This window comes from Neopelma chrysocephalum, unplaced genomic scaffold (assembly GCF_003984885.1).
Source record: "Neopelma chrysocephalum unplaced genomic scaffold, ASM398488v2 Primary Assembly neopelma1_97102, whole genome shotgun sequence".
NCBI classification, from domain to species: Eukaryota; Metazoa; Chordata; class Aves; order Passeriformes; family Pipridae; genus Neopelma; species Neopelma chrysocephalum.
Genome location: NW_020925744.1, coordinates 4,045,775 through 4,067,556, shown reverse-complemented (window position 1 = coordinate 4,067,556; position 21,782 = coordinate 4,045,775). Strand labels below are relative to the sequence as shown.

The following is a 21,782-nucleotide window of genomic DNA, read 5'->3' as shown; positions in this document are numbered from 1 at the left end:
CTGGCTGCCGAGCGGCCCTGGGCGGGCAGTCCCAAGGCGGGAGCCCCAGGCAGCCCGCCGAGGCTGCCCTCGTTCCGCGGCGCTGCACAGCCCTGCCCTGCGCACTGCCGGGCACCCACGGCGGCTGTTCCTTTCTGAGCACGCTCCACCAACGTGATACGTTACATCAAGATGGAGGCTAGGGAAGGAAAAAAGAGGAGAAAAATCCCCAACGAGGAACTAGGCAGAAACACACGCTCCTCTCGCTACCACTTCCTGGCCAAGACCGGCCCTACAGGGTCGAGGCGGCGCCCGAGCCTTGCCAGTAGCACTGGGCGTCGCGCCCGGGGGCGGAGACCCCGGAGCCCCCTCGCCCCAGAGGAGAGCCGAGGGGAACCCGAGGGATCCGCACCGCGCCTCGGGTTCCCCGCGGGTCGGGCTGTGCCAAGCAAGCCCCGGTGAGCCGAGGCCGTCTTTGACCGAGCCGAGCGGAGCGGAGCCGAGCCGAGCCGAGCCGAGCCGGCGGCCGCCGTCAGTCAGCGGGCGGGGCGGGGGGCGGGGGCGGCGCGGGTTGGCGGAGGCGCCGGGGGCGGGGCGGGGGTAGAGCCGGCGGCGGGCTAGGCGCTGCCGAGGCACTGCGGTGGCGTGCGCGGCCGGGGCAGTGGTTCGGGACCGCGGCGGAACGGGCGCACGGCGGAGAGCGGCGCGGCGGGGCGGTTGCTGCTGCCCGGCGAGGGCACGGAGTAGGAGACGGCGCCGTAGATGCCGCTAAGGTAAAGCGAGCCCTGCTGCATCCGCCGCAGAGAGCGCTGCCCCGCAGGCGGCTGCCGGGGCAGGGGAGCGGGGCGGGGTGGGGGCTGTGCGGGACCACCCGCCTGCGGACCCGGGCTCCGGCCTGTGAGCGCCCGAGCGGCAGCGCCGCCGCCGCCCCGTGCAACTTTTTCTTCCGTGCAGGCGGGCTGTGGCGCCGCCGAGCCCTCCGGCGCGGCAGACTCGGACAGGCCGCCCGCTGCGGCGGAGACCGAGCCTCAGGGATAGTGCAGCCTCTCCCCCCGCGGCTGGGGGCGCCCCAGCCCAGCTCTTCCTGGGCGAGCAGGGCGGGCGACGTGCTGTGTCGGGCTGTTCCGTGCTATTCCGTGCCGTGCTGTGTCGGGCTGTTCCGTGCTATTCCGTGCCGTGCTGTGTCGGGCTGTTCCGTGCTATTCCGTGCCGTGCCGAGCTCTGCCGGGCTGTTCCGTGCCGTGCTGTGCCGTGGGCGCGGCGCGGCCACCGCGGGGCTGCCTGGGACCTCCGGCCCCGCGGTCGCCGTGGGGAGCCGGGCGGGTGTCCCCGCCGGGCTGTGTCCCGGGGCGGTGGGAGGGGTGTCCGTGCAGATCGCTGGGCCGGGAGCGGCGTCCTGCCCGCCCGTGCTCCGATCTCCGCCGAGGGCTCCGCCACCGTCCCCGTGCCGCCGGGCAGCGCCGCTCGGCGCGGCCCTGTCCTGCCTTTGGAGGGGCTGCGCCCCCCGAGCTCCGGCCCCGGAACAGCGGCTGCTCTGCGGCGGGAGCTGCATGTCAGTGCAGGTCTCCGGAGTGATTAACCTGCCGGCCTTTTAAATGGAGTGGAAGCTCAAATTCTGCTGTTTTCCTAGTTTTTAAAATTATCATTATTATTTTATTGATTCTGCTGGAGTAGTCCTGATGCTCACCTGCTGTCTTTTCAGCCCTTAGAAAGTCTGAGATATTTCAGAATGGGATGTGCTTTACAGTGTCTACAGTACTTATTCCGTGTGTACGTTTTTGAACTTCTGCAGTGGTAGAATCTCCACAGACTCAAAATAATTATTTCAAAGACTGTAAGAGGTATAAAGGTATTACTTCATGATACATCACGGACCTCACTTTCTTGCAGAAAATAGTGTTCCGATGTGGTACTTAACTCGGTTATCTCCATTTGGAGAGCGGCAGCATCCTACTTCAGAGATAACTGCAGTGTGTCACAGGTGTGTAGACACCTAGTGGGGAGAAGAGTCAGTCTCCAAGCAAAGTTCCCCGCTTACCTTTCAATTCTCATTATTTCAGTGTCTCCCTAAGTATGTTGGTCTGCTCTTCTGTCTACGAAGCTCATACTGCAGTGAAAGGGAAGTTTTTGTTAGGCACTATTTCCCTAGGGATTTTTGGAACAAGAGAGATGGCACTACAAGGAGATATGGTTATTGAATATGTTAATATAAAGGTGAAGAAAATTTTTGTTTCTTGTTGTGGTAGGGGTGCCGTATCAGTAACACATGCACACCCCTCTGGTTGGGCCGGTATTAACATGGATATGCAGAGTAGAAGTTCTTTTACTCAGTCACCAAAAGAATGCTAGCTTGTGTGGGAGGAAATGCTTGGGTACCAGTGGAGTGGAAGCCAGACATCATTTTTAACGGGAAGAATGGGATAGCGGACAGGAAGTTTTCATGTCCCCTTCCTTTTCCACTTAAATTTGCAGGAGTGTCTTGCATGTTTCTGTTGAATTTTAAATTTTATAACTATTAAAATGCCCAAGATAAACCATTCTGCTGAGAGACCAAAATTCTGTCTGAACTCAGGAATCTTTCAGTGGGAACAAGCTCTTAGTAAATAAAAAACAAATGAACATTTGATTCTCTTACAATACTTCCCCCTTTTCCGTTCCACCAGCCAAATGGAAATCCAGTAATACGTCATCTCAAATATAACAATGTTTCTTCCCTGAAGTGTTTGGTTTGGTTTTTTAATCTACTTAAGATGGTCTCCAAGCTATTTATTTTAGGACTTGTCACCTTAAGTCAGTTTGAGTCAAAATGCCTGAGTGTAGAGGCCATGTAACTTGGAGTAAAGGGAATTTGTTTATACCAGATCTTAGCAGAGCTTTCTAAGAGGGCTCTTTGGATATGCTACAGTGTTACTGAGCTGCTGTGGAAAACTGTTTGTCCTGTGCTAGGTCTATCTGCAAGACTCTTGAAGTCTGAGTCTTAGTTTGTCCCTAAACCTAGTAGCAATAGAAAAAGTGGTAAACTCAAGAAGTTCAGAATGACTCAACCCTGGGAGTGTCTCCAGGTACACGAACCATAGATCAGTCAGGAGGTCAGATGCTGGGGGCCCTGTACCGAGGGCACTGCTGATGAGTGAGTATGAACAGGTACTGCAACTCCGAGCCCCAAGGAAACTGGATTTAGGGAAACTTTACTACCATAACTGCATTGAGTTTTTCTAATCAGATGCATGTTTTGAGTTTTTGAAATAGGCTTTAAAACTGTCATAAGCAGTTTTTATGTTAGTACAACATTTACAGTTCTGTATTTTCAGATGATGCATAGGAAACACAAGTACTCATTTTAAATATATGGCCATAAAGTTGCTATGATACTTTTGATAATAAAAGATCAGAGGAATAGGTCAAGTCAGTTCAATTATGCAGTGTTTAAAAGATTTCACTGACTGCCAAAATGCCTAGAGGCAGAGTTAAATAAGTAGTTGTAGCAGAGCACTTGTTGAACCTTTCTTAAAAAGAAAATAAATATTTTAGAATATTTTAAGTAGTCAAAGTGGTAATTTTCTAACAGGTTTTGCTATGTGCATGGTTGGTTTTGATTGGAAACATTTTCATTCGTTCCACCACTTAAATCTAAAGTGTGTAGGTGCGTTTTGTTGCCTTGCTACATGAAATGGGAGAAACCCACGCTTTTGGAAAGGCTTATCTGCTATTTAATTGATACACTGACATTTGTGCTGTTTCCTCAGTTCTTGTCAGCAGGCTTTTCTCTGGTAGAAGAGGAAAACAAAATATCAGTGAAACTCCATTCACGTTAATTGTAAGGTCTGTGGTGTTTGGTAGCATGAGCTAAGCAGCATAGTTTGGTTTTTCAGAAGTGGCTGCAGAAATTTCTAATTAGAATTTTGATGGGAGCTGGATCCCTAATGCACGTGGGTAGATTTGCAAGTTATTAAAATAAATACTTGTGTGCAGGCTTTTTGAAAAGGGAAGTCTAATTCAGGCTCAGATAATTCTTTCCTACAGCAAAAACTGGTTGCAAGGAATGATAAGGAAGTTCTTCAAGAATTTAACAAGATTCTTTTTCCGTGTTCTGTCACAAGAGATGTTGAGCAACATGTGGCAGGGACCTGATGAACTGAAGAGGAGCCACATACAAATTAGGGATCAGGTTCATTCACTAGCAAAGGAAGCCCATATGCATTCTTATAAACACTTCTTAGCTTGTCAGCTAGTCATATTGCAAAGGACTTGATGACTGAGACATTAGAAAAAGTGGTGTGGAAAAGAGCTGTCAGATGTTCCAGCCCTGTCTACTGGTGTCCCTTTACAAGGTAAAAGGGAATGTTTCACCAAAAAAAAATCAGCTTTCTGTACACTTAGTACGTAGTACAAAGTCAATATTTTACCTGCTGGTATTACACAGCTCCCTTGGGTATTTTATTCAGATGTAGTTTAGGAGTTTCCGTGCAACTTTGAGGAGTTAACTCTTTCTGGTTTCCAATATAGCATTTTAAAGTATGATTGGGCTTGTCTTTTTAAGTATATAAAAATGAGTAACAGTTGAAATAACATTTAGAAAGCTTTCACTGTTCTGTATGTCTTTAAGCAATTGTTTGCCAAATAGATTTGCTTTTTAGTAATATTTTTTCTTTTCACTTTATGGTTGGGCAACCTTAAGCCAAATGTTCAGGCCTGTATTCTCTTGCCTTTAGTGTAATTTAAGCATACACCCTGATACTCTACTCCTGATAGGGCTGCTTAGGTGGTCTGGGTGTGCCTGTTTCAGTTGCTGATTGTTTTTCTAGTATTATACCATAAACTCATTAAAAATCATCTGGAAGATGAAGGAGAGGGGAAGTCCCTCATTTGGAAAAATAAAAAAGGCAATATGGTAGTCATCAAGTAAAAACATTTTGGACTTTTCGGTTCTTTTACAGATTATGAAAAGACCCCTTCTTCCAAAGGATTTTGAAATATATGCTTTGGGATGGAGATTGTTGCCCATCCTTATCCTTGTCATAAACAGGAGGAGAATGAATACCCCAGTGGTCAATGCTAATTACCACGAGCTCCCCCCCCCCCCATCCTGGCTGACCTTTTGTGGAAAAGGGCTGTGGTTGTCTGTCTTCAGGCAGATAATATGTAAAATCTTGCTGAGAGGTTAGATATTGCACTACAGGGATAGCTACAGGGCTTAGCCCTCTCATCCTGAGACTTCAGTTGCCGTAAGTGACAGAGAAGGAAGCCTCAGACTGCAGGAGTGCAAATCTGATTTGAGTAATTTGACATACATCCTTTACAAAAATGTAAACGTTACCTGGAGATTTTTTTGTGAGGTCACTTTATTTTATTGTTACATAGGACTCTTTTGTGGGACACAGTCCTTGCCAGGGTTGCAGTAAGCTTAAGTCATAAGTAGAATCCCAAGTTCACAGTCATCAAGAGAATCTGAAGTGGTTTCATCAGTTTTCTCTTCTCTTTCTAGGAAAAGCATGTGTGCTGAGTTTGGTGGCAGAATTTTTAAGGTATGTGGGCAGTCTGTGGCAAATACATCTGAAGAAGGTGTGACTGTCTACAAGAGTCAGCTGAACTTGCGCGTGGAGACACAGAAGTGCCAGCAAGCCCAGGAAAGGAACTAATTGGAAGAATATTGCCACACGCAGAAATAGTGGAACACTTACTTTGTCAACAGTCAGTGACTCAGAATAAATACATCAGTAAATACATCAGCAGTGAAATGATAAATCTTGGTGCTTCTTGATTCTCTGGTGGATTTTGTTACTTAAGAGACATTTTCACTATCCCATTTAATAAGTCTTGAATTTCTCTGTACATTAAAATATAACCGAACAATCGCATTTTGACCTTTTAATAACACTTTTGAATGTTAAATCGTTTGCCAAGATGAGTGCTGAGGGATATCAATATAGAGCTTTATATGACTACAAAAAAGAGCGAGAAGAAGACATTGACTTGCACTTGGGAGATATATTAACTGTGAATAAAGGTACCTTACTAGCACTTGGATTTAGTGAAGGGGAAGAAGCAAAGCCTGAGGAAATTGGTTGGTTAAATGGCTTTAATGAAACCACAGGGGAGAGGGGAGATTTCCCAGGAACTTATGTAGAGTACATTGGAAGAAAAAAAATATCTCCCCCAACTCCAAAGCCTCGTCCTCCTCGGCCTCTTCCAGTAGCACCAGGTCCTGCAAAAGCTGAAGCAGAGAGTGAGCAACAAGGTTAGTACTGTTCTGAGAAAATGTGTGTGTCCTCCATGGTTTCGTATATTTTTGTTTCATAGACTTGTCTGACTGTACATTGATGTGTATTAACACCTGCTGGTCAGCTTTTTTTAGTGCATGGCTCATTTCAGTCAATTAAGAATTGTTTCTACTTAGTAATATTTAGCTCACAGTCTTTTTAGTTTCGTGTGCTTTGTCTCAGGCACCACAGAAACCAATAACTTACTGTGAGGTACATCTCACAGGTCGGAAAGTATGCTTGTAATTCACCACTGTAAAGATTTAAATGGAAAATGAACTGTTTAGCATTTATTTTAGGTTTATAAGAAACTGGTCGAAGTGTTTCCTTTTGTGGTTCATCAGACTCACTAATGAGAAAGTTCTCAGTGATTCCAACAGTTCTAAATAAACAATATGTTCATATCACAGATCTCTTGCTAACAGCAAAAAACACATTCTTTACCTGTGGCGTTGAAGGTAAGAACCCATATTTAAAATTCAACAATGAAATTATAATAAAGAGAAATTCAGATTTAACATTTTTTGGGGGAGTATGGCATGCAGTAGAAAAAATAGCCCTTATATAAGAAAGGAAGATACTTCCTTTGTTTAATCTAAGTTCCTTTCTAACCTACACCTGCAACAGTATGTTAGGCAGAACTCAGAATTCGATCAGAAATCTTCTGTTAATAGAAGAAAAAATCTTCTCTTTTGTAACTGGCAAAACTTTAGCGTAAAAAACAAAACAAACAAGAACACCCTTCCTTCAGGTGAGTTTGTCTCCTTTACCTGCTCACATTCAGATAGTTGGATTTTACATATCAATGCGTACGCCAAATCTATCTTAGGATAGACTTTGGTCTTTCACTTTTGAGAAGTCTAGAGTGGCTTATATTGCTTCAACTTCTAATATTTCTTAAATTCTCATTGTTTCTAGCTGTAGGAAATATGAGTTGTAGTATTTGATCCTGATTTTCACAGTTGCACCACAATAATGACTAGTACCATCACCCTCTGCCTCCATAGAAATGTTTGCAGCATCAATTGCAAAGTGGTAGGATCAGTTTATCAACTTCCATCCGACTGTGCGTACTCTAAGTTTATATTCAGCTATGCTGACAATCAGCACAGATAAGAATAGGAATATAGAAAATTGTATGTGGCAATGAAGTTGAGAGCTTGCAGAAGCATTTGTAGGTTGGTGGGGACTTAATAAAGAGTGAAGCTGAACTGGTTTATTTAGCAATATTCTTAAGCACTAACACATTGCTGGCAAATCTGCAGTGCTTATCAGAGCAGATGAGGCTGTAGTGACATTTTAGGTTATACTCTTCCTGTGTCTTAAATCCTTGAACTCTTAACCTCTAGTTATTAGCGTTTCATGGTTTCTCTCTCCTTAGATTAGTTTTGAAGATGGACTATTTGCTTTTGAAAGAAAAAACTGTTATCTCCTTGATCATTCTTTGTATTGGACATTAATGTGTGCTGATCAGGTTAACACTGACTCTTCTTAAACCACCTGTGGAGATAGCTGTTGCCATCGTATGTAACTGGAGAATAAACATGGCTCTTTGGATAGACACCTCAATGCTGATAGATCATTTTGAGCAGCAAAGAATGGAAAGAAAGTCTCATTCTTTACATGTGCATGCTGTGGTGAAGTAACCGGCATCCCAGGCTTTGATGGGTTTATTGCTTTAAAAAGTGATGCTTTGTAACTTCCTTGGTTTCTGTACTCATGTTTGCTTGGTCCTGCTGTTTACAGCACTGTGCTGGAAAGTCCTCTTATTAATTTTGTCGTTTCCAAGCCTGCCCCAGGACTGTGCTTGTTACAGACATTTATGGGAGTTTTGGCTGCTGGGAGTTACTTTGGGAAATTCTGCTGCAGATTTGAGGGGCTCTGCTTATATGTCGGCTTTTCTATTTCCTTGGGATGAAGCAGTGCCCCAAGCCTTAGTGACTAGATCTCTCCTGTGTGAGGTTTATTGCCTTTAGACAGAGTAATATTTACATAGAATGTGTTTATTTTTAATACCGTAGGACTGTGGGAATTGGAAACAAGAAAATGTTCTACTTCAACCTGGGGATCTTCATCTCAAAGTCTGCACATATAATCCTGCCATGCTCCAAAATGTTTAAGAATCAGCTTGCAATCCAACCTTGGGTTTTTTCTTATTAAAAAAAAAAAAAGTCAAAGTTCCCATAACTCCTTTTGAATTTAAGATTTTAAACTTCACGTAAGAGTATAGGCACCTTCATAATCCCCTAAGATCAGGGATTAGACCCCCTGAACAGAATTAGGGTAAACACTGAAATTTGAACTCCAAGTAGTTCAAGAGCTATTTGGAGTTCAGGTTTAATCACTTTAAAAATAATGTATGTTTTCTTAAAAGAAATAAGGAAAAGTTGTGATAAGCAGTTTCTTTACAGATCTTTTTGCTGTAGAGAACTAAGTCAGAGACTGCTTTGAATCCTAGAAACAAATTTGGGAAAGAGTATTATAAAAAACAAAAAGAAGATGACATTTTTAAGTTAGCAGAATGCCACAAAAATTATGGTGAGACCAGAGGTGCTGGCAGAAATACAGTTCAGATAGAGAATAATGTAGCAATGTATGTTTGGTTTCCAGGTGGCTTCACCACTTTTGTGTCTATGATTTGGGGCAGGGAATAGTTCAATTAATATTGTCCAGCAGCTAATGTCATGGGCCAAATGCAATTGGCAGTGAGCCAAAAGATTTTTTTCTAGGATGATAGCTCTCTCTACACCCTTATAGTGTATTTCAAATAAATTAATGTGTAGTATGAAGCTTGCTTGACCAAAAGCACTCAAGTTTACATTTTCACTACTTGATGAATTGAAACTGCAGTGGATTAAAATGACAAGTTAATGATGAACTGGAAGCAGACTTCTTAAATGTATCTCATTATTTGTAATCCATATACTACTTTAATTCTGTAAAGAGTCAGTTCTGTATGTACTCCTGTTGTGTATATGTCGAATGAGAGTATCAGAAACTTAACTTGTGATGTCAAAGAAAATATATGCACAATTATAGAAGTTCCTTCAATTTTTTGAAAAAAATACTTTCTAATATTTTCAATACTCTTTAATGTTTTTTCTCCATGCCTTTTTAAACTTGATCAATTGCTCATCAATGTCTGTTGTTTCATATTAGATCTAATTTGCAATATTCAGGCACAATGATGCCAGTATTCACAATCGTGGGGTACTCATACATAAATAATCATAGACATCTGAACAGACTTTGCAGTCAATGAGGCTAGTAACATGGGCAGAGCTTCTCATCAGGCCTGCATCTTATGCAATCAATCTTACTTATAAACAGTAATATTTATATTAGAATATAGTATTTCGTAAATATTAAAAGCCAATCTGAAAACAAGAAAAAACCCTGCTGGTGGTCTCACATTACATTAAAACACTTAAGTCAAATCTTTTGCCATCATTTTATTTTATTCATGACCCATTTAAATTTCTAGAATCATTGGTTAAGACAATAATTGGCATTCCCTGACTGAAATTTTAGGACTGTTGCATTTTTTTAAATTGCATATGAAAAGATATGAAAATAAAGGAGGTACAAAAGCCCCAAGAAGTCTCTAGAACCTTTCAGTTTCAGGCCTGGTGCATGTCAGAGCTGTGGCAAGGCAGATTTAATTTCTTTTGCTGGTGCGAGGCTCTAGCTGGCCCAACCTGCCTTCTCCCCAGATTTCCTTTCCCGCCAGGCAAAGGTGCCTGGTTGCTGCTGGAGGGATCAAGGCACTTGCAACAGTGGAGACACAGCACAAGTTCATCTTTTTTCCTTCCACGAGACATGTAAGTTTATGAAATAAAGATGTAGTAGTAGATGAAGCAGTAAAGATTTTACATGATTTTTTCCCCCCCGAAATGCTTTGTGGGTTTTTTTTGTTTGTGTGTTTTCTTTTTTTTTTTTTTTTTTTTAATTTGAAGCTGTGTTAGTCTGGTTCCTCTCACTTAGCCTGGTTTTGCTCAGCTCTTTGCAAATGAAAAGGGCTTAAGCTATAAAAAGTCCAGATACATTTTGTGAACTTTGATTCATCTCATCTGATACTGTTGCATACATTTAGAGTTGATTCAAACCTTGTCATTTCTCTACCTGGTTTGGGAAGGCTGATCTTAAGCAGACTTTGGAGCATGAAGCTTTGATTGATGAATAGAAATACTTTCAGATTTAACTTGGAGTGCTAAGTTCTCACTTTGAAATGAAGATCAGATTGCAGAAGGGCACACCAGGACTTTTTATGAATAATTGTTAGTTTTGATGTTTTGGAGCTTCCTACAACTTCCTGTGTAACTTAAAAGCATTGTTTATGTTGACAACCCTTTCAGCTGGTTTTGAGCCTAAAAATAATCTGAAGCTCTTCCTTCTTGTGGTGAAAACTATAAAGTAGATTTATATTTTTTTTAATAGAAAATACCCAAACTTTCTTTCACTTTTCTCCTAGTACAGATACAAATCAGCAAATTAGACAAAGATAATGTACACAGAAAATTTGGAAACTCTTCCAGCGGCCAGGTTATGCAATGTCTGAAAAAGATCCAAACCAACGGAGAGCATAAAACTGTTTGAGCATGCTTTAACTGAATGTGTTGTAGGTTTTTTCTTTAATTTTGCTATAAAGGCAGCAGAGCAATTACATTTGTGAAAATTATTTACATTTGTGTATTGGGAGACATAAGAGAGAGTGGAATGCAGCAAACCTGAAGCCTCTATTGGGAAGAAAACAGTCATCCTCTCTCCTGACTTAGGCAAATGGAAAAAGGAAATTATGGGGTGAAGTGATGAGTCACTGTCTTGTGGCAAATACAAATGGTAAATATATATGCCATTTAAGCCAGAGTCCTTGAACTCATCCTTTTTTGAAATAGTTTGAGCATAAGTCTTTGCTCTGCTTCAGTTGTCAGAACTGCCTTGCAATCATGAATTTTCACATTGATTGATTTAGACTTGCACTGAGAAATGGGGCAAGTTCCTGCCATAGACTTGTGGTCGTATCTGTAGGCAAATTTCTAGCTGCCAGATGAGTGCATGCATCTGAAAACAGGGTTCTCATCAGCTGCTTTAACACTGACGATAACAAAGATTTTTGCAAGCTGCATTGAAGTGAGACAGAGCATTTTTTCAAAGTGATAGTACCATGATGATAGTAACTAAAAAAGCTTTTGTAAGCAGCACAGGATGCACAGGGATAGGATTGCAAGTACTGGTACAAATTGCTTATGAACCGTTGACCTGAACGAGTTCATGGTTGATGCGTGGCCCCACCTGCTGGTAGAGGAGGAAGGAAGCAAGAGGGAGGAAGGACTTTCAAAACCAGTGTCTTCCATGTTGTGTTTTAATCGTCACAGGATAAAAATAAAAGTGAGAGAGAGAGCTCTTGAAAATAATACTTTATTTGACCAATTGATATTTCTGGGACAAATATATCACTAGGGGCACACAGAACCCCCTTTTGACCCTCAAAGGTGACCTCAGCCTGAGAAGGCTTTTGTGGCTGAAATGCATCTTTTTTTCCCAACAATATCAATTAGTCTAAAAAAAGGTGCCTTTTGTTACACATTTTGCTTTAAGAAACTGAAAGAATAAGACAGCCCTATTTTGATGCTATGAGAAATATTTGTCTGTTTTGTATCATGCCAATTTTAATATGCCTTTCTATAGTTACAGCAGTGGCATTATGTTGAATGACTTTGCTTACCTTTTTTTAGCCTTCTGTAATAGTGATTTAGTCTTGTTAATACCTTGTGCTGACATGAAAGCTCCCGGGGCGGATATAAAGCATGGCAAAGGTAAAGTAGCTTGCTCCTCTCCCTTGGAATCATCTTGATCTGTTCCTATAGCTGTGATCCAGGAACATCTGAAAAAAACCCTACTAGCAAATAGTTAGCAAATAGTTCTTACTTAGGCTTGCATATGATAACATCAGTTTGTGAGTTTCAGCAATACAGTGGTGCTAAGTGTTTGCCAAGAACGGATCATTCAGCACCCCAAGCAAATAACCATGCCCACTTAAATAATGGTGTGATGCCATATGTGTATCCAGATTTTCTTGTGTGAAAGAACACAGGTTTGTAACTGCAGCTGGCTGTACACTCTTTCAAATCTGCATCTTGCTCCAAAGCTGCTTTACATGGTAAGCATCCATGAAATCAATCTGAAGGCTACAATACAAAGAACTGCTTTATTTTCATAGCTAAGAATCACAAAGGGAACTACATGATATTAAAGACATACTTATTTTAACTGGTGAAGGATTTTAAGTCCTGGGAATACTTTTGTGAGAATCTAAATACTTTAGGAGAACTTACAGAGAAGTTTTGGCTTTAAAAAAAGTAATAACTGTGGTTAATAGTTGCTAAGTTTTGTTCATATATGTCTAAAATGCAATCCTATTTCGTGGTGGATTCATTAATAGAAGAGAGTTGTGTTGTGGTTTTTTGTTGTTTTGATTTTGTGTTGGGTTTTTTTGTTTGTTTATTTGGGCATTGCCTGAATTCTTTCTGTAAAGTGTTAGCAGGTGTAACTCTGTACTAATTTGACTGCTTTTTGTTCAGTCGTTGTGCAGCAGTCCACAAGAATAGCACCTGAATACCATTCTTTATTTTACATGCTGGTCCGCTTTATAGTTAGACAGCATAAACCCGTATTATTTAAGCTGACAGCTTTTCGGGTAATAAGGATCTATAACCAAGGTCTTCCAGGCATAGTTTCAAAAACACACTATTGCCCTGAGCCAAGGAAAGATGTAATTGCATACGCTTTCTGCCCTTAAAAGTATCTTTTAACACTATCTTGTACTTCAACACTACTATGTAAACTATGATATGAATGATGAAAAAGGTATTTAACAGTTCAGTTAGCTGTCAGAAAATTTGCTCATATAATCCACCAGGTCTGTGTGTATATGCTTATCATAATTTTCTTTGTTAGAACATTTCCCAGAAGTGAATGTCTGAGATAATTTCTTCACTGGATATTGTAGATGTTGAGCACAAGAAGTGAAATCCACCTTTGTTAGGTCTGAACATGGCAGTTTCCCTCTGTGCTGGTAAATCACTTGGTGGCGTCTGGGATGGGAAGATGCTCCTGCAGAAGCTTTTTTTTTTTTTTTGGTACTTAGATGGTAGAAAACCAAAGTTAACTCTGCTTTCCTTGAAAGCTTTGATGCTTCATTGTAAAAGGGATCCACACTTAAAAAGGTAAAGAAACTGGCCAAATGCTAAACTATTCCAGTCAAACACATTAGATTGGTGTAATTCAAGGAGTCTCTACCTTGCTGTTTCTCCCCTGTGGGGTTAGATTTGTTGGATGCAGCATGCTGGAAATTCCTGTGCCACAGCCTCCTGCTCACTAACTGGGAAGGAGGAGTAGCGCAGCCTGGTATCTGTAGTCTGAGGAGGGAATGCACTTCCCAGGAAGCATGGCTGCACCAGATTTGTATTCTTGTTTACAAATATAACAGTGGAATTTATTTGTTGGGGTTAGAGAAAAAACTCTAGTGCCATCACCTGTTTCTTCCAAGATCTCTTCCTACTTGTACAAGATTGGTAGCAGATAAACACGGAGGATTATTCTTGGCAAAGAAAATTTTGAATGGTACACTGCAAATCTATATTTCAAAGCATGTTATGGCTTCTCCAGCAGTCTGTCTCAAAGGGAAAGCTTTTAGTTTGTGAGGTTACCTTTTTATTTCCAAACCCTCTTCATAAGCTGTTTTTGGCTGGACGTAGAGGAAAGCACATAAATTAGGGAATTAATGAAAGAAACCACTAATTATTCATTGTGGTAGATAAGACTGCACAGCTGTGTCTGGTTTCATTATCTTTCTATCCAGGAACATTCCAGAAATAAGCAGTTAAAGGGAAAAAATTCACAGTTCTTTTCCTACTTGCACATGTTCAATTCTGTGACCAAACATTCCAGTTCTCTACTGCTAATTTGCAAGTGTTCATGTGCTGTGTTTGGATGGGGATATGAAAATGTCTGTTGTGTTTATGACCTCACCCTTGAATTGTTTCCTTGCCAAGACACAAGTGCTTGGCACAGGTGAGGACCGAGAGAGGCCATGGCAAAACACTCCATCGTTCCCCGCTTTTCTCCTAGACTTTTCTCCTTGACTGTCACACACTTGAGAAGCATTTGCCCTGACATGGTCTGCGGAGAGTTGTGAGGTGCCAGGGCACCATGGGGTGCAGCGAGGTATGATCTACTCTCTTAGTCTTCTTGTCTCTGCTGATGCATGGGTCTTCTGTGAGGGGTTGATGCCCTCTGAGAGCTTCTCTGAAAAAGGACACTCTTGGCTTACCAGGCTTTGTGCCTCATACTGTAATATAGTCTTTCATTTTTGGTTTGATAATATTTGCACTGCTTAAAATGTAGCCATTTCCTTGAGAGAAACATAAGCAAATGTCATCCTTTGACATTTTGAAGCAAGTTATTTTGGGTACTTTGGAGTCAAATCTGTACAGATGTTTAAGTATAGTTTAGAATATATTCTGGCCAGTTCAAATCTACTGCATTGTTCTGCAGCCAGAATAGTGTAGCTAGTCAGTGGCCTAGATAAGCAATTTTCTTGGGAAGAGAAAGATTTAGGGAGGACTTTTGTTCCAGTCCAAGCCAATTCAAAGCATAACAAGTTTTTTAGTGATCCTTGCAATCTGGCCTAGTCAATAGATAAAATTCTAAGGAACAGATATTCAAAACAGCAAGTATCAAAAACTTCATCTGAAATATCTGAAAATAAAGGGCCTCTTTTCACCAAGTGAGGAGTTCTGAAGGGCACAGAGGAATGAATGTTTGAATTGTCTTTGCTGTATTTATGACTTACTACTCGTAGTTGAAAGAATAGCACCAATTCCCCACCATTTTCATGTTTTTCTGACTTCCTCTTGCGCTAAACTTCATGCTGATAACTCCAAAACCTTTCTGGTAGCCTGTGTAAGCTGCAGCCCCCTACAAGAAATTATAGATTTTCATAGTCTCTTTATTAACAGGACACTTCTTGAGGGTTATATTAAATCACTGGTTGAACAATGTTTGTTACAGAGCCACTAGCATAAAATCTTGCTTCTTAGTGAATTGAAAGTCCATTATTAAAACTTGCGCTGACAAGGCTAGTGGGCTGTTGGTACTTTCCACAGTGATTGAAGATGCAGGACTGAGTTGCATGTACAGTTTAGCAAAAAAGGGGAAGACAGTTACTAACTGTTAAACTTTTTCTCCAGATGTTTCCTCTAAGACAAATATGTAGGGTTTTTTTATGACACAGTAAGAACACGCCAATAAGATGAGAATGGTTGTTTTGTGTTTTTTTTTCTTCTCATTGTCTGTTTGATCTAAATAGTCAGTTAGTCAAATACTGTGGTAAATGATCTGGTGGTTTAGACAGAACATGCCCACACTTGTTAATGTGAACCGCTCTCTTCTAAACAGAGTATTAAAATGCTTTATTGAAAATCCTTTTGGATGCAAACTAAAAATGAAATTATTTTAAAGTACTGATGTCTTGAAAATTTATTTTTTTTTCTTGGAGGATTTGTTCACACAAGAAGCAGAAGGTTACTATTCTGCTTCCCCTTAAAATGGTGGCAAAATCCATTTTGACTTCAGAAGGAACAGGATCAGACCTATAGTCAAGGTTTAGCAGCACTGGGACAAATCCCACAGTTCTTACTCTTACTTCTCTCAGGCAAAATTCCCCATTGTCTTTAGGGTTGGAAACACAAATCCTAGCTCTGTTCGAAAGAGATTCCAGTGTATCAAATTGCATAGAATATGAATGTGCGTGAAATACTGTGCCATAAACAGTGATATAAAGAGCAGCATTTGACTGTCCTTCCTGAATTTTGAAGACATGGAAGGCAAACACTGTTATGATCATCTTTTCTGAGGTCCTGGGCTAATGCAGAGCATGTAATTTCACTCTGTCATTCCTGTTTCAAGCTTATTACTTCTAGGTAAGTTTAAAGCATGTTACTACTTAGTCCAAACTCTTTAATTTAGTAAATATTTAATGTACATTACTTTTTATCTCTTTTATGTCCGTTATATGGTACAGATTGTGAATTTAGTAGTAAAATGTTTTCATTTGGGACACACACATGTATTTAATTGTATTTGGTGATGACAGTGTAGAGATTATTTTCTTCCATTATATTCAGAACTCTTCACTGATAATGTGAAAAATTTGCTCTATGCTGATAGATACTTTAGCAGGGCTGATTTTTTTCCTTAGAGATGCCTTTTTGAGTAACTAGTGTGATGGCAATGGGGGTTTCTTATAACTGAGGAAGTGATATAGAGACAGTTTTAATTTTATAATCTCTTATTGTAGCAAATTATTACATTTATAATAAATACAGAATTTTACTACCTTGATGCATATAGACAATGGATTACATGCTACAGTAGGAAAATCTTGTTAAGATTTCAAAACTGCATCTAAAACTCATGTTTATACATGTAAGGACGACTTCTTTTAGAGTATGCCATCAGATACAGTTTTTAATTACATAGTTGTTTGACCCCTTTTCCCACTTATTCTTTCTTTGTTCATTGTTGAGGTCTTCACCGAACTAAAATTGCTTCCTTCAGCTTGTTTTGTTTGTGGTCTTAAGCCACCTGTTCTTCATAGCTTTCAGGCTTCTCTCTGGAAACAGGTTTCTTAATGATTCTTCTGTTCTTTCCAATGTCATGACTGATAAAAGTTTCATAGAACTTCATAATCACAAATATTAAGTCTTCTTCAGGACACTGTTGTGAGCAAAGGTACTATCATGATTCCTGTAAGAATGAGGTAGACCAAACAGACAGCTAAAAAAATACTGCTTTAATATAGTTTAGGTTAATCTCTTTGTCATAGGAAGATGATGTGGAAAAACACTTCAAAAGGCTGAATCTGGGGAGTAACAACCTATAAGAACTCTAACCCTTATATTTCATTGAGATAACTAAAACCAGGAACCAGAACTGCATTAGGTTTGACTCTGTAGGGCTTTATTTGTCACAAGGAGCAAGTACCGTTTGCTCACCCCACAGGTAGGTTCAGTTACTGCATACTGGATGTCCAAGACAGTTCATTGCAGAACAAATCTTCCTGGCATACCTCTGCCTGCACAAGCTGGAATACAAATATGAAGATCAAAATAAAAAAAAAATTACTAGTATGTGAAAGAACAGATTCAACTGATGTGGTGACATAATTTAGTGTTGGCTTACTTGTTTCCCGATTCTGCAAATCCAAAGTTTCAAGTTCTCAGTACTTTGTTGTACATGTTAAGGATGTCTTGCACTTCAGTGCAACACACAGTTCAGTGACATGCACATGTTTTAAGTACCTATTGCTTTAGGTTTTTATGCTGCATCTCTAATAGTTTTGGAGTTTTTTACTGTATCATAGCTGTGATTCACAATGCAGGAATTTTTGCAAATGATGACATTACGTATATGTTACTGTTCTAATACCAATCAATAACTTGCTTACTTGAAAGATGCTTTTCCTCCTATCTTTATTCTGCCATGCAGTAAACTGCAACCTTACTTAATCAAGAGGTGTGGCAGTGCAATTTCATCCTACTATGACAAAGTGCAAAGTTTTTCCTGGATTACTCTGTTGCTAGCATCATACTCTAGATTCCTTTTTTGGGAAACACTGGTTTAGAATGTGAAAGTCAAGATAGCTTCAGTGTGGATAATAGATGAGTAAAGGGGGAGCTATGAAAAATATCCTTGACACCTGGAATGGTTATTCATTAACTTTCCAGACACTCTAGAATCATGGGAAGTGTTCTGCCATAGAGGAATCTGTGCTGTCTTGCATCAGAGCCCAATGCCAAACTGGAGAAATTGAAGGCCATACTTACTCCATATGAACTTATCTGCACAAATTTTTCGGGTTTAGGTTTTTAATTTTTGGTATCCTCTGAATACTGATATGGAAGTTGCAGGGTCATTGATTTTGAATGTACAAACAAGACACAGAACTCAGAAGAACCATGGCATTTGATCTTTGAAAGCTATATATGAATGAGTACTCGTATGAAAACCCCAGATTGCAAAAATCATTTGTAGTGGGCTAGAGAGGTATTTGACAGATTATGTGCAAGTACATACCTGTGTCTTTCATTATTTGATTGCCTTAGGAGACTGGTGTTTAAGTTGGCAGATCTACTTATTAAAAGCAAAGCTCTTTGGCTGGCAGAATTACAGAATGCCTGAAGGAGAGAGACTAAATGCTGAGAGCAAAAGAGAGAAAACGTGTAATGTACAGAAAACATGGGGAAGCTATAAAGCCAGCAGGAAAAAGTAGACTTAAATGTGGTTCCAGTTTGTTCTTCTGGGCTCAAGTTGATTGCCATGCAGAAGCAAAAGCATGGAGCTCTTTTATTTCAATATAAAGTTAATGTTCTGGAAAATACAGTGTTTTTTGTCATGCTAAGTATTATTTGGTTACCTATTTGCAGCTCATCAGAAATATTTGAGTCTTTGACTCAAATTAAAAGAAAAAAGGCATCTTGCTTCAAAGCTTTACAGACTACTGTAAGACCATGACATAAGTGGACACTACAATATGCTCTAAAACTTTGTTATGTGTTAAGTTTCTACATTTAATTTCATGATAAGTAATTTGTAACTATTTGGGGGGGGGAACAAAACAAAAAAACTCAACCCAGGATTTATACATTTGAGTTTAGAACAAAGCTATCCTGCAAGGTTTTGGAACCAGCATCCAAGCAAGTTGAATATGAGTGTCTGGAGAAGTCTACGCCCATGGCCTTGCACTTTCTCGATGGAGTTGGCTTCCTTTGCAACCTCAGACATCACAGATTAGCTGGTCCTTTGCATTGTTCATTCCTAGCTGAATGCCATTATATAATAACCAGCCCCCCTGCTCTGTCTCCTAAGACTTCTCAGTTTGAGAGCAAGGTTTGAAATGTAGGAAGCTGACTGATGAAAAGCAGACTGATGTAGTGAAACAAGAAAAAGAGAAGCAGAAGGTCTGGCTCTTCCAAGAGATCAAGACATATACTATTAAAGAAAAAAGAAACCACAAAAAACCCCCCAAAAATAAAAGGCATTTCCCTTAAAATAAGACCTAGGCTTAGAGGATTGTTCACACAGATCTCTATAAATTACTTGAGGGGCTATTAGTGGCACACCTACTGCGAAAGACTGGAATCCATTGGGAGGTGACAGGTTACTATTTAGCAATTCTGAGTCCTGCAAGAAATAGGTGGTAGCGTAGCAGAGCTCAGGTGAATTACACTAGCTGTCTGCTGCATCTGCCATTTTTGAGGAGCTTTATCTTGTAAAAGTCTCAGTAAAGTTCTCTGAAGATGCCACGTCTGAGCTAATTAAATTACAAGTTTTTCCAGCTTCGTGCAGGCAGTTCATGTGAACTGTGTTTAAAACAAGGAGTCATATGCCTGTTAGAAAAATCAGGTCAGTTTAAAATTAATGTATTCCTCTTTCTCCTGTTCTCACCAGGGAACTGGCTTTTTCTGGAAGTATTCTCCATCTGGGAGTCAAGTGAGATATCCTTTTTCCTTTTGGCATGGCCTACATTTAAATAAATAAATAAATTCATTTGAAAAGGTAAAATGAAATGAGAAAGAGATGTTCCCTTTTGCTAGGGTCAAATAAAGGTAACTGGTTCTCTCTTCTGTCAAGATGACCAGGGGATTCCTGTGGAGCAAAATCATAATAAAAACCATAAATGTAAGACTTCCTTATTTTTTCTTCTCTCTCCATTTTTTCTTTTTTTTTTTTCCCCCAGTAGGATAGCTGGAAAACAACCAGGATATAACTGGCATTTTGACAGAATAGCAGCCAATTCCCAGTCCTTGCTGGCCAGTGTTGAAGAAGACTTACTCCTTCCAGCCAGCAGCCTTTCAGCTTCACAAACCTCCACCCGCTACTTAGTCAGTCATAGCTGGAAGGCCTTTTCACATGTTTGATCACATCTTGTGCAAGTCAAGAATGTATTTTTTACTCCTTTATTGCATCCTATATTTAACATTCCAACTGAGTGATTATAGCTTTAAGTTCTGTACATATGTGGAAATAGATGTATAGATAAATAGTGTCACTATATTTGCAGATATGGATAGGTGAGAAGACCAGCTAACTTTCTTGTCAGGAGCAGGATGGTGGAAAAAGTGGTTTGTGTTTTTTATGTGTGTGACCTGTAGAAGCTCAGTACACTAGCAGCACTTAAATATACAAGAGGTTAGTATTTGTTGGCATGCTCACGTATGCACCTAGTATTCCTTTAAGTTCAGAGACAGTATTAATCCTGTTCCCCATGAATTTTCTACAGGGAAGTTGGAGAACATCTACAGCACATTCTACTGTGCTGGAGAAAGACAGTGTAGGACAGCTGCCTGGGAGCAGAAGTAAGGAAAGGAAGGAACAAGTCTTTGTACAGGACATAAAAAGAGCTTCTGCCTCCCTCATTTATTCTCTGAAAGAGCTGCTTTTATTTCATCCACCTGAGCGTAAGATCATGAGGAACATGGCAGTTCTTAACCAGATGCATGTTTTTCTAGTTTGCAAAGACCTTCTGCAGTTTAGACTTTTCAATCTCACAAAATATTACTTTCATTTATTTCATCCTTCTCTGTCACTCTTTCACAACACACACTGATTTTCCAGAGGGGCACATTTTTCTTTGTTTTAGACTACAAGGCACTCTAGCATTGTAGGGTTGTATAGAGGTTGCAAAAGGATCTCTTAGATTTGAAGTGCTCACAATTATGCTTGAGTTTTCTTAGAGAGGTGTTGTCTCTTGTTTGGTCTCTTTGCAAATGAGTACTCCCAGTGCAGACTGAAATCCTGTTCCATACCTCCTTAGCCTGACTTCAGTTAATCTTTGGCTTGCAGATGGTGATGTGTAAACACAGCCAGTTTTTCATCACCACCATATTTGTTGTTATTTTCAATTTTTTTTATACACTTCTTTATAAGCAGGTTTTGCACTATAAGAATTTCTGCAACACAGTGTGCTAGGCACAAATGAAGGTCTTTACCAGTTACAGTTGGTCAGCCTGTTGAGCCCCTGACTGCTGTGTTAAAGTACATGAAATTCATTCATCACCTTAAGTGCTAAGGTCTAAATTGAAGTTACTTCAGCAGTGGAGTATGAACAAACAGTGGTACGGGTACTTCATATTCCATGACATCCTTTCTTGTATAGCATCTATATATGAAATATATTACAATTAGAAAATAACACTGACATTGCTATGCAGAGAAGTCTCAAAAGGAGTATGATGTCGCTCAAAAAATGTTATTACATACAGACTTAGAGCTTTCTTCTTCATTGAAATTAAAGAGAATGGTGGGATTAACTCTCTGCAGATTCAGTCCAGGATTTTCCTAATAATGTTGTTTCTGTATCTATGTCAAATCACCGCATGGTTTAATGGCTGTAAGGATTAACCCAGTTTTACTTTCTTGTAAGACTGCTTTTCAGCATTGCTGTATTTTGTTGCTGCAGCTATAGCCCTAAGCTTTTTT

At 40.3% G+C, this 21,782-nt stretch overlaps 1 protein-coding gene across 2 annotated transcripts in view; it reads left to right on the top strand.

Annotated features, from left to right (window-relative positions):
• Positions 1-655: 655 nt before the first annotated feature.
• PIK3R1 (phosphoinositide-3-kinase regulatory subunit 1) overlaps positions 656-21,782 on the top strand; it is a 59,724-nt gene continuing 38,597 nt past the window's right edge. The window contains exons 1-2 of one of the 2 annotated variants that reach the window (XM_027671356.1): positions 656-752; positions 5,465-6,217. In XM_027671356.1, coding sequence (XP_027527157.1) covers positions 5,884-6,217 — 334 coding nt within the window. In that variant the 5' untranslated portion in view covers positions 656-752; positions 5,465-5,883. Of the gene's footprint in view, positions 753-4,230; positions 4,311-5,464; positions 6,218-21,782 lie in introns of those variants that run through there. The other variant, XM_027671357.1, reaches the window with a different exon arrangement.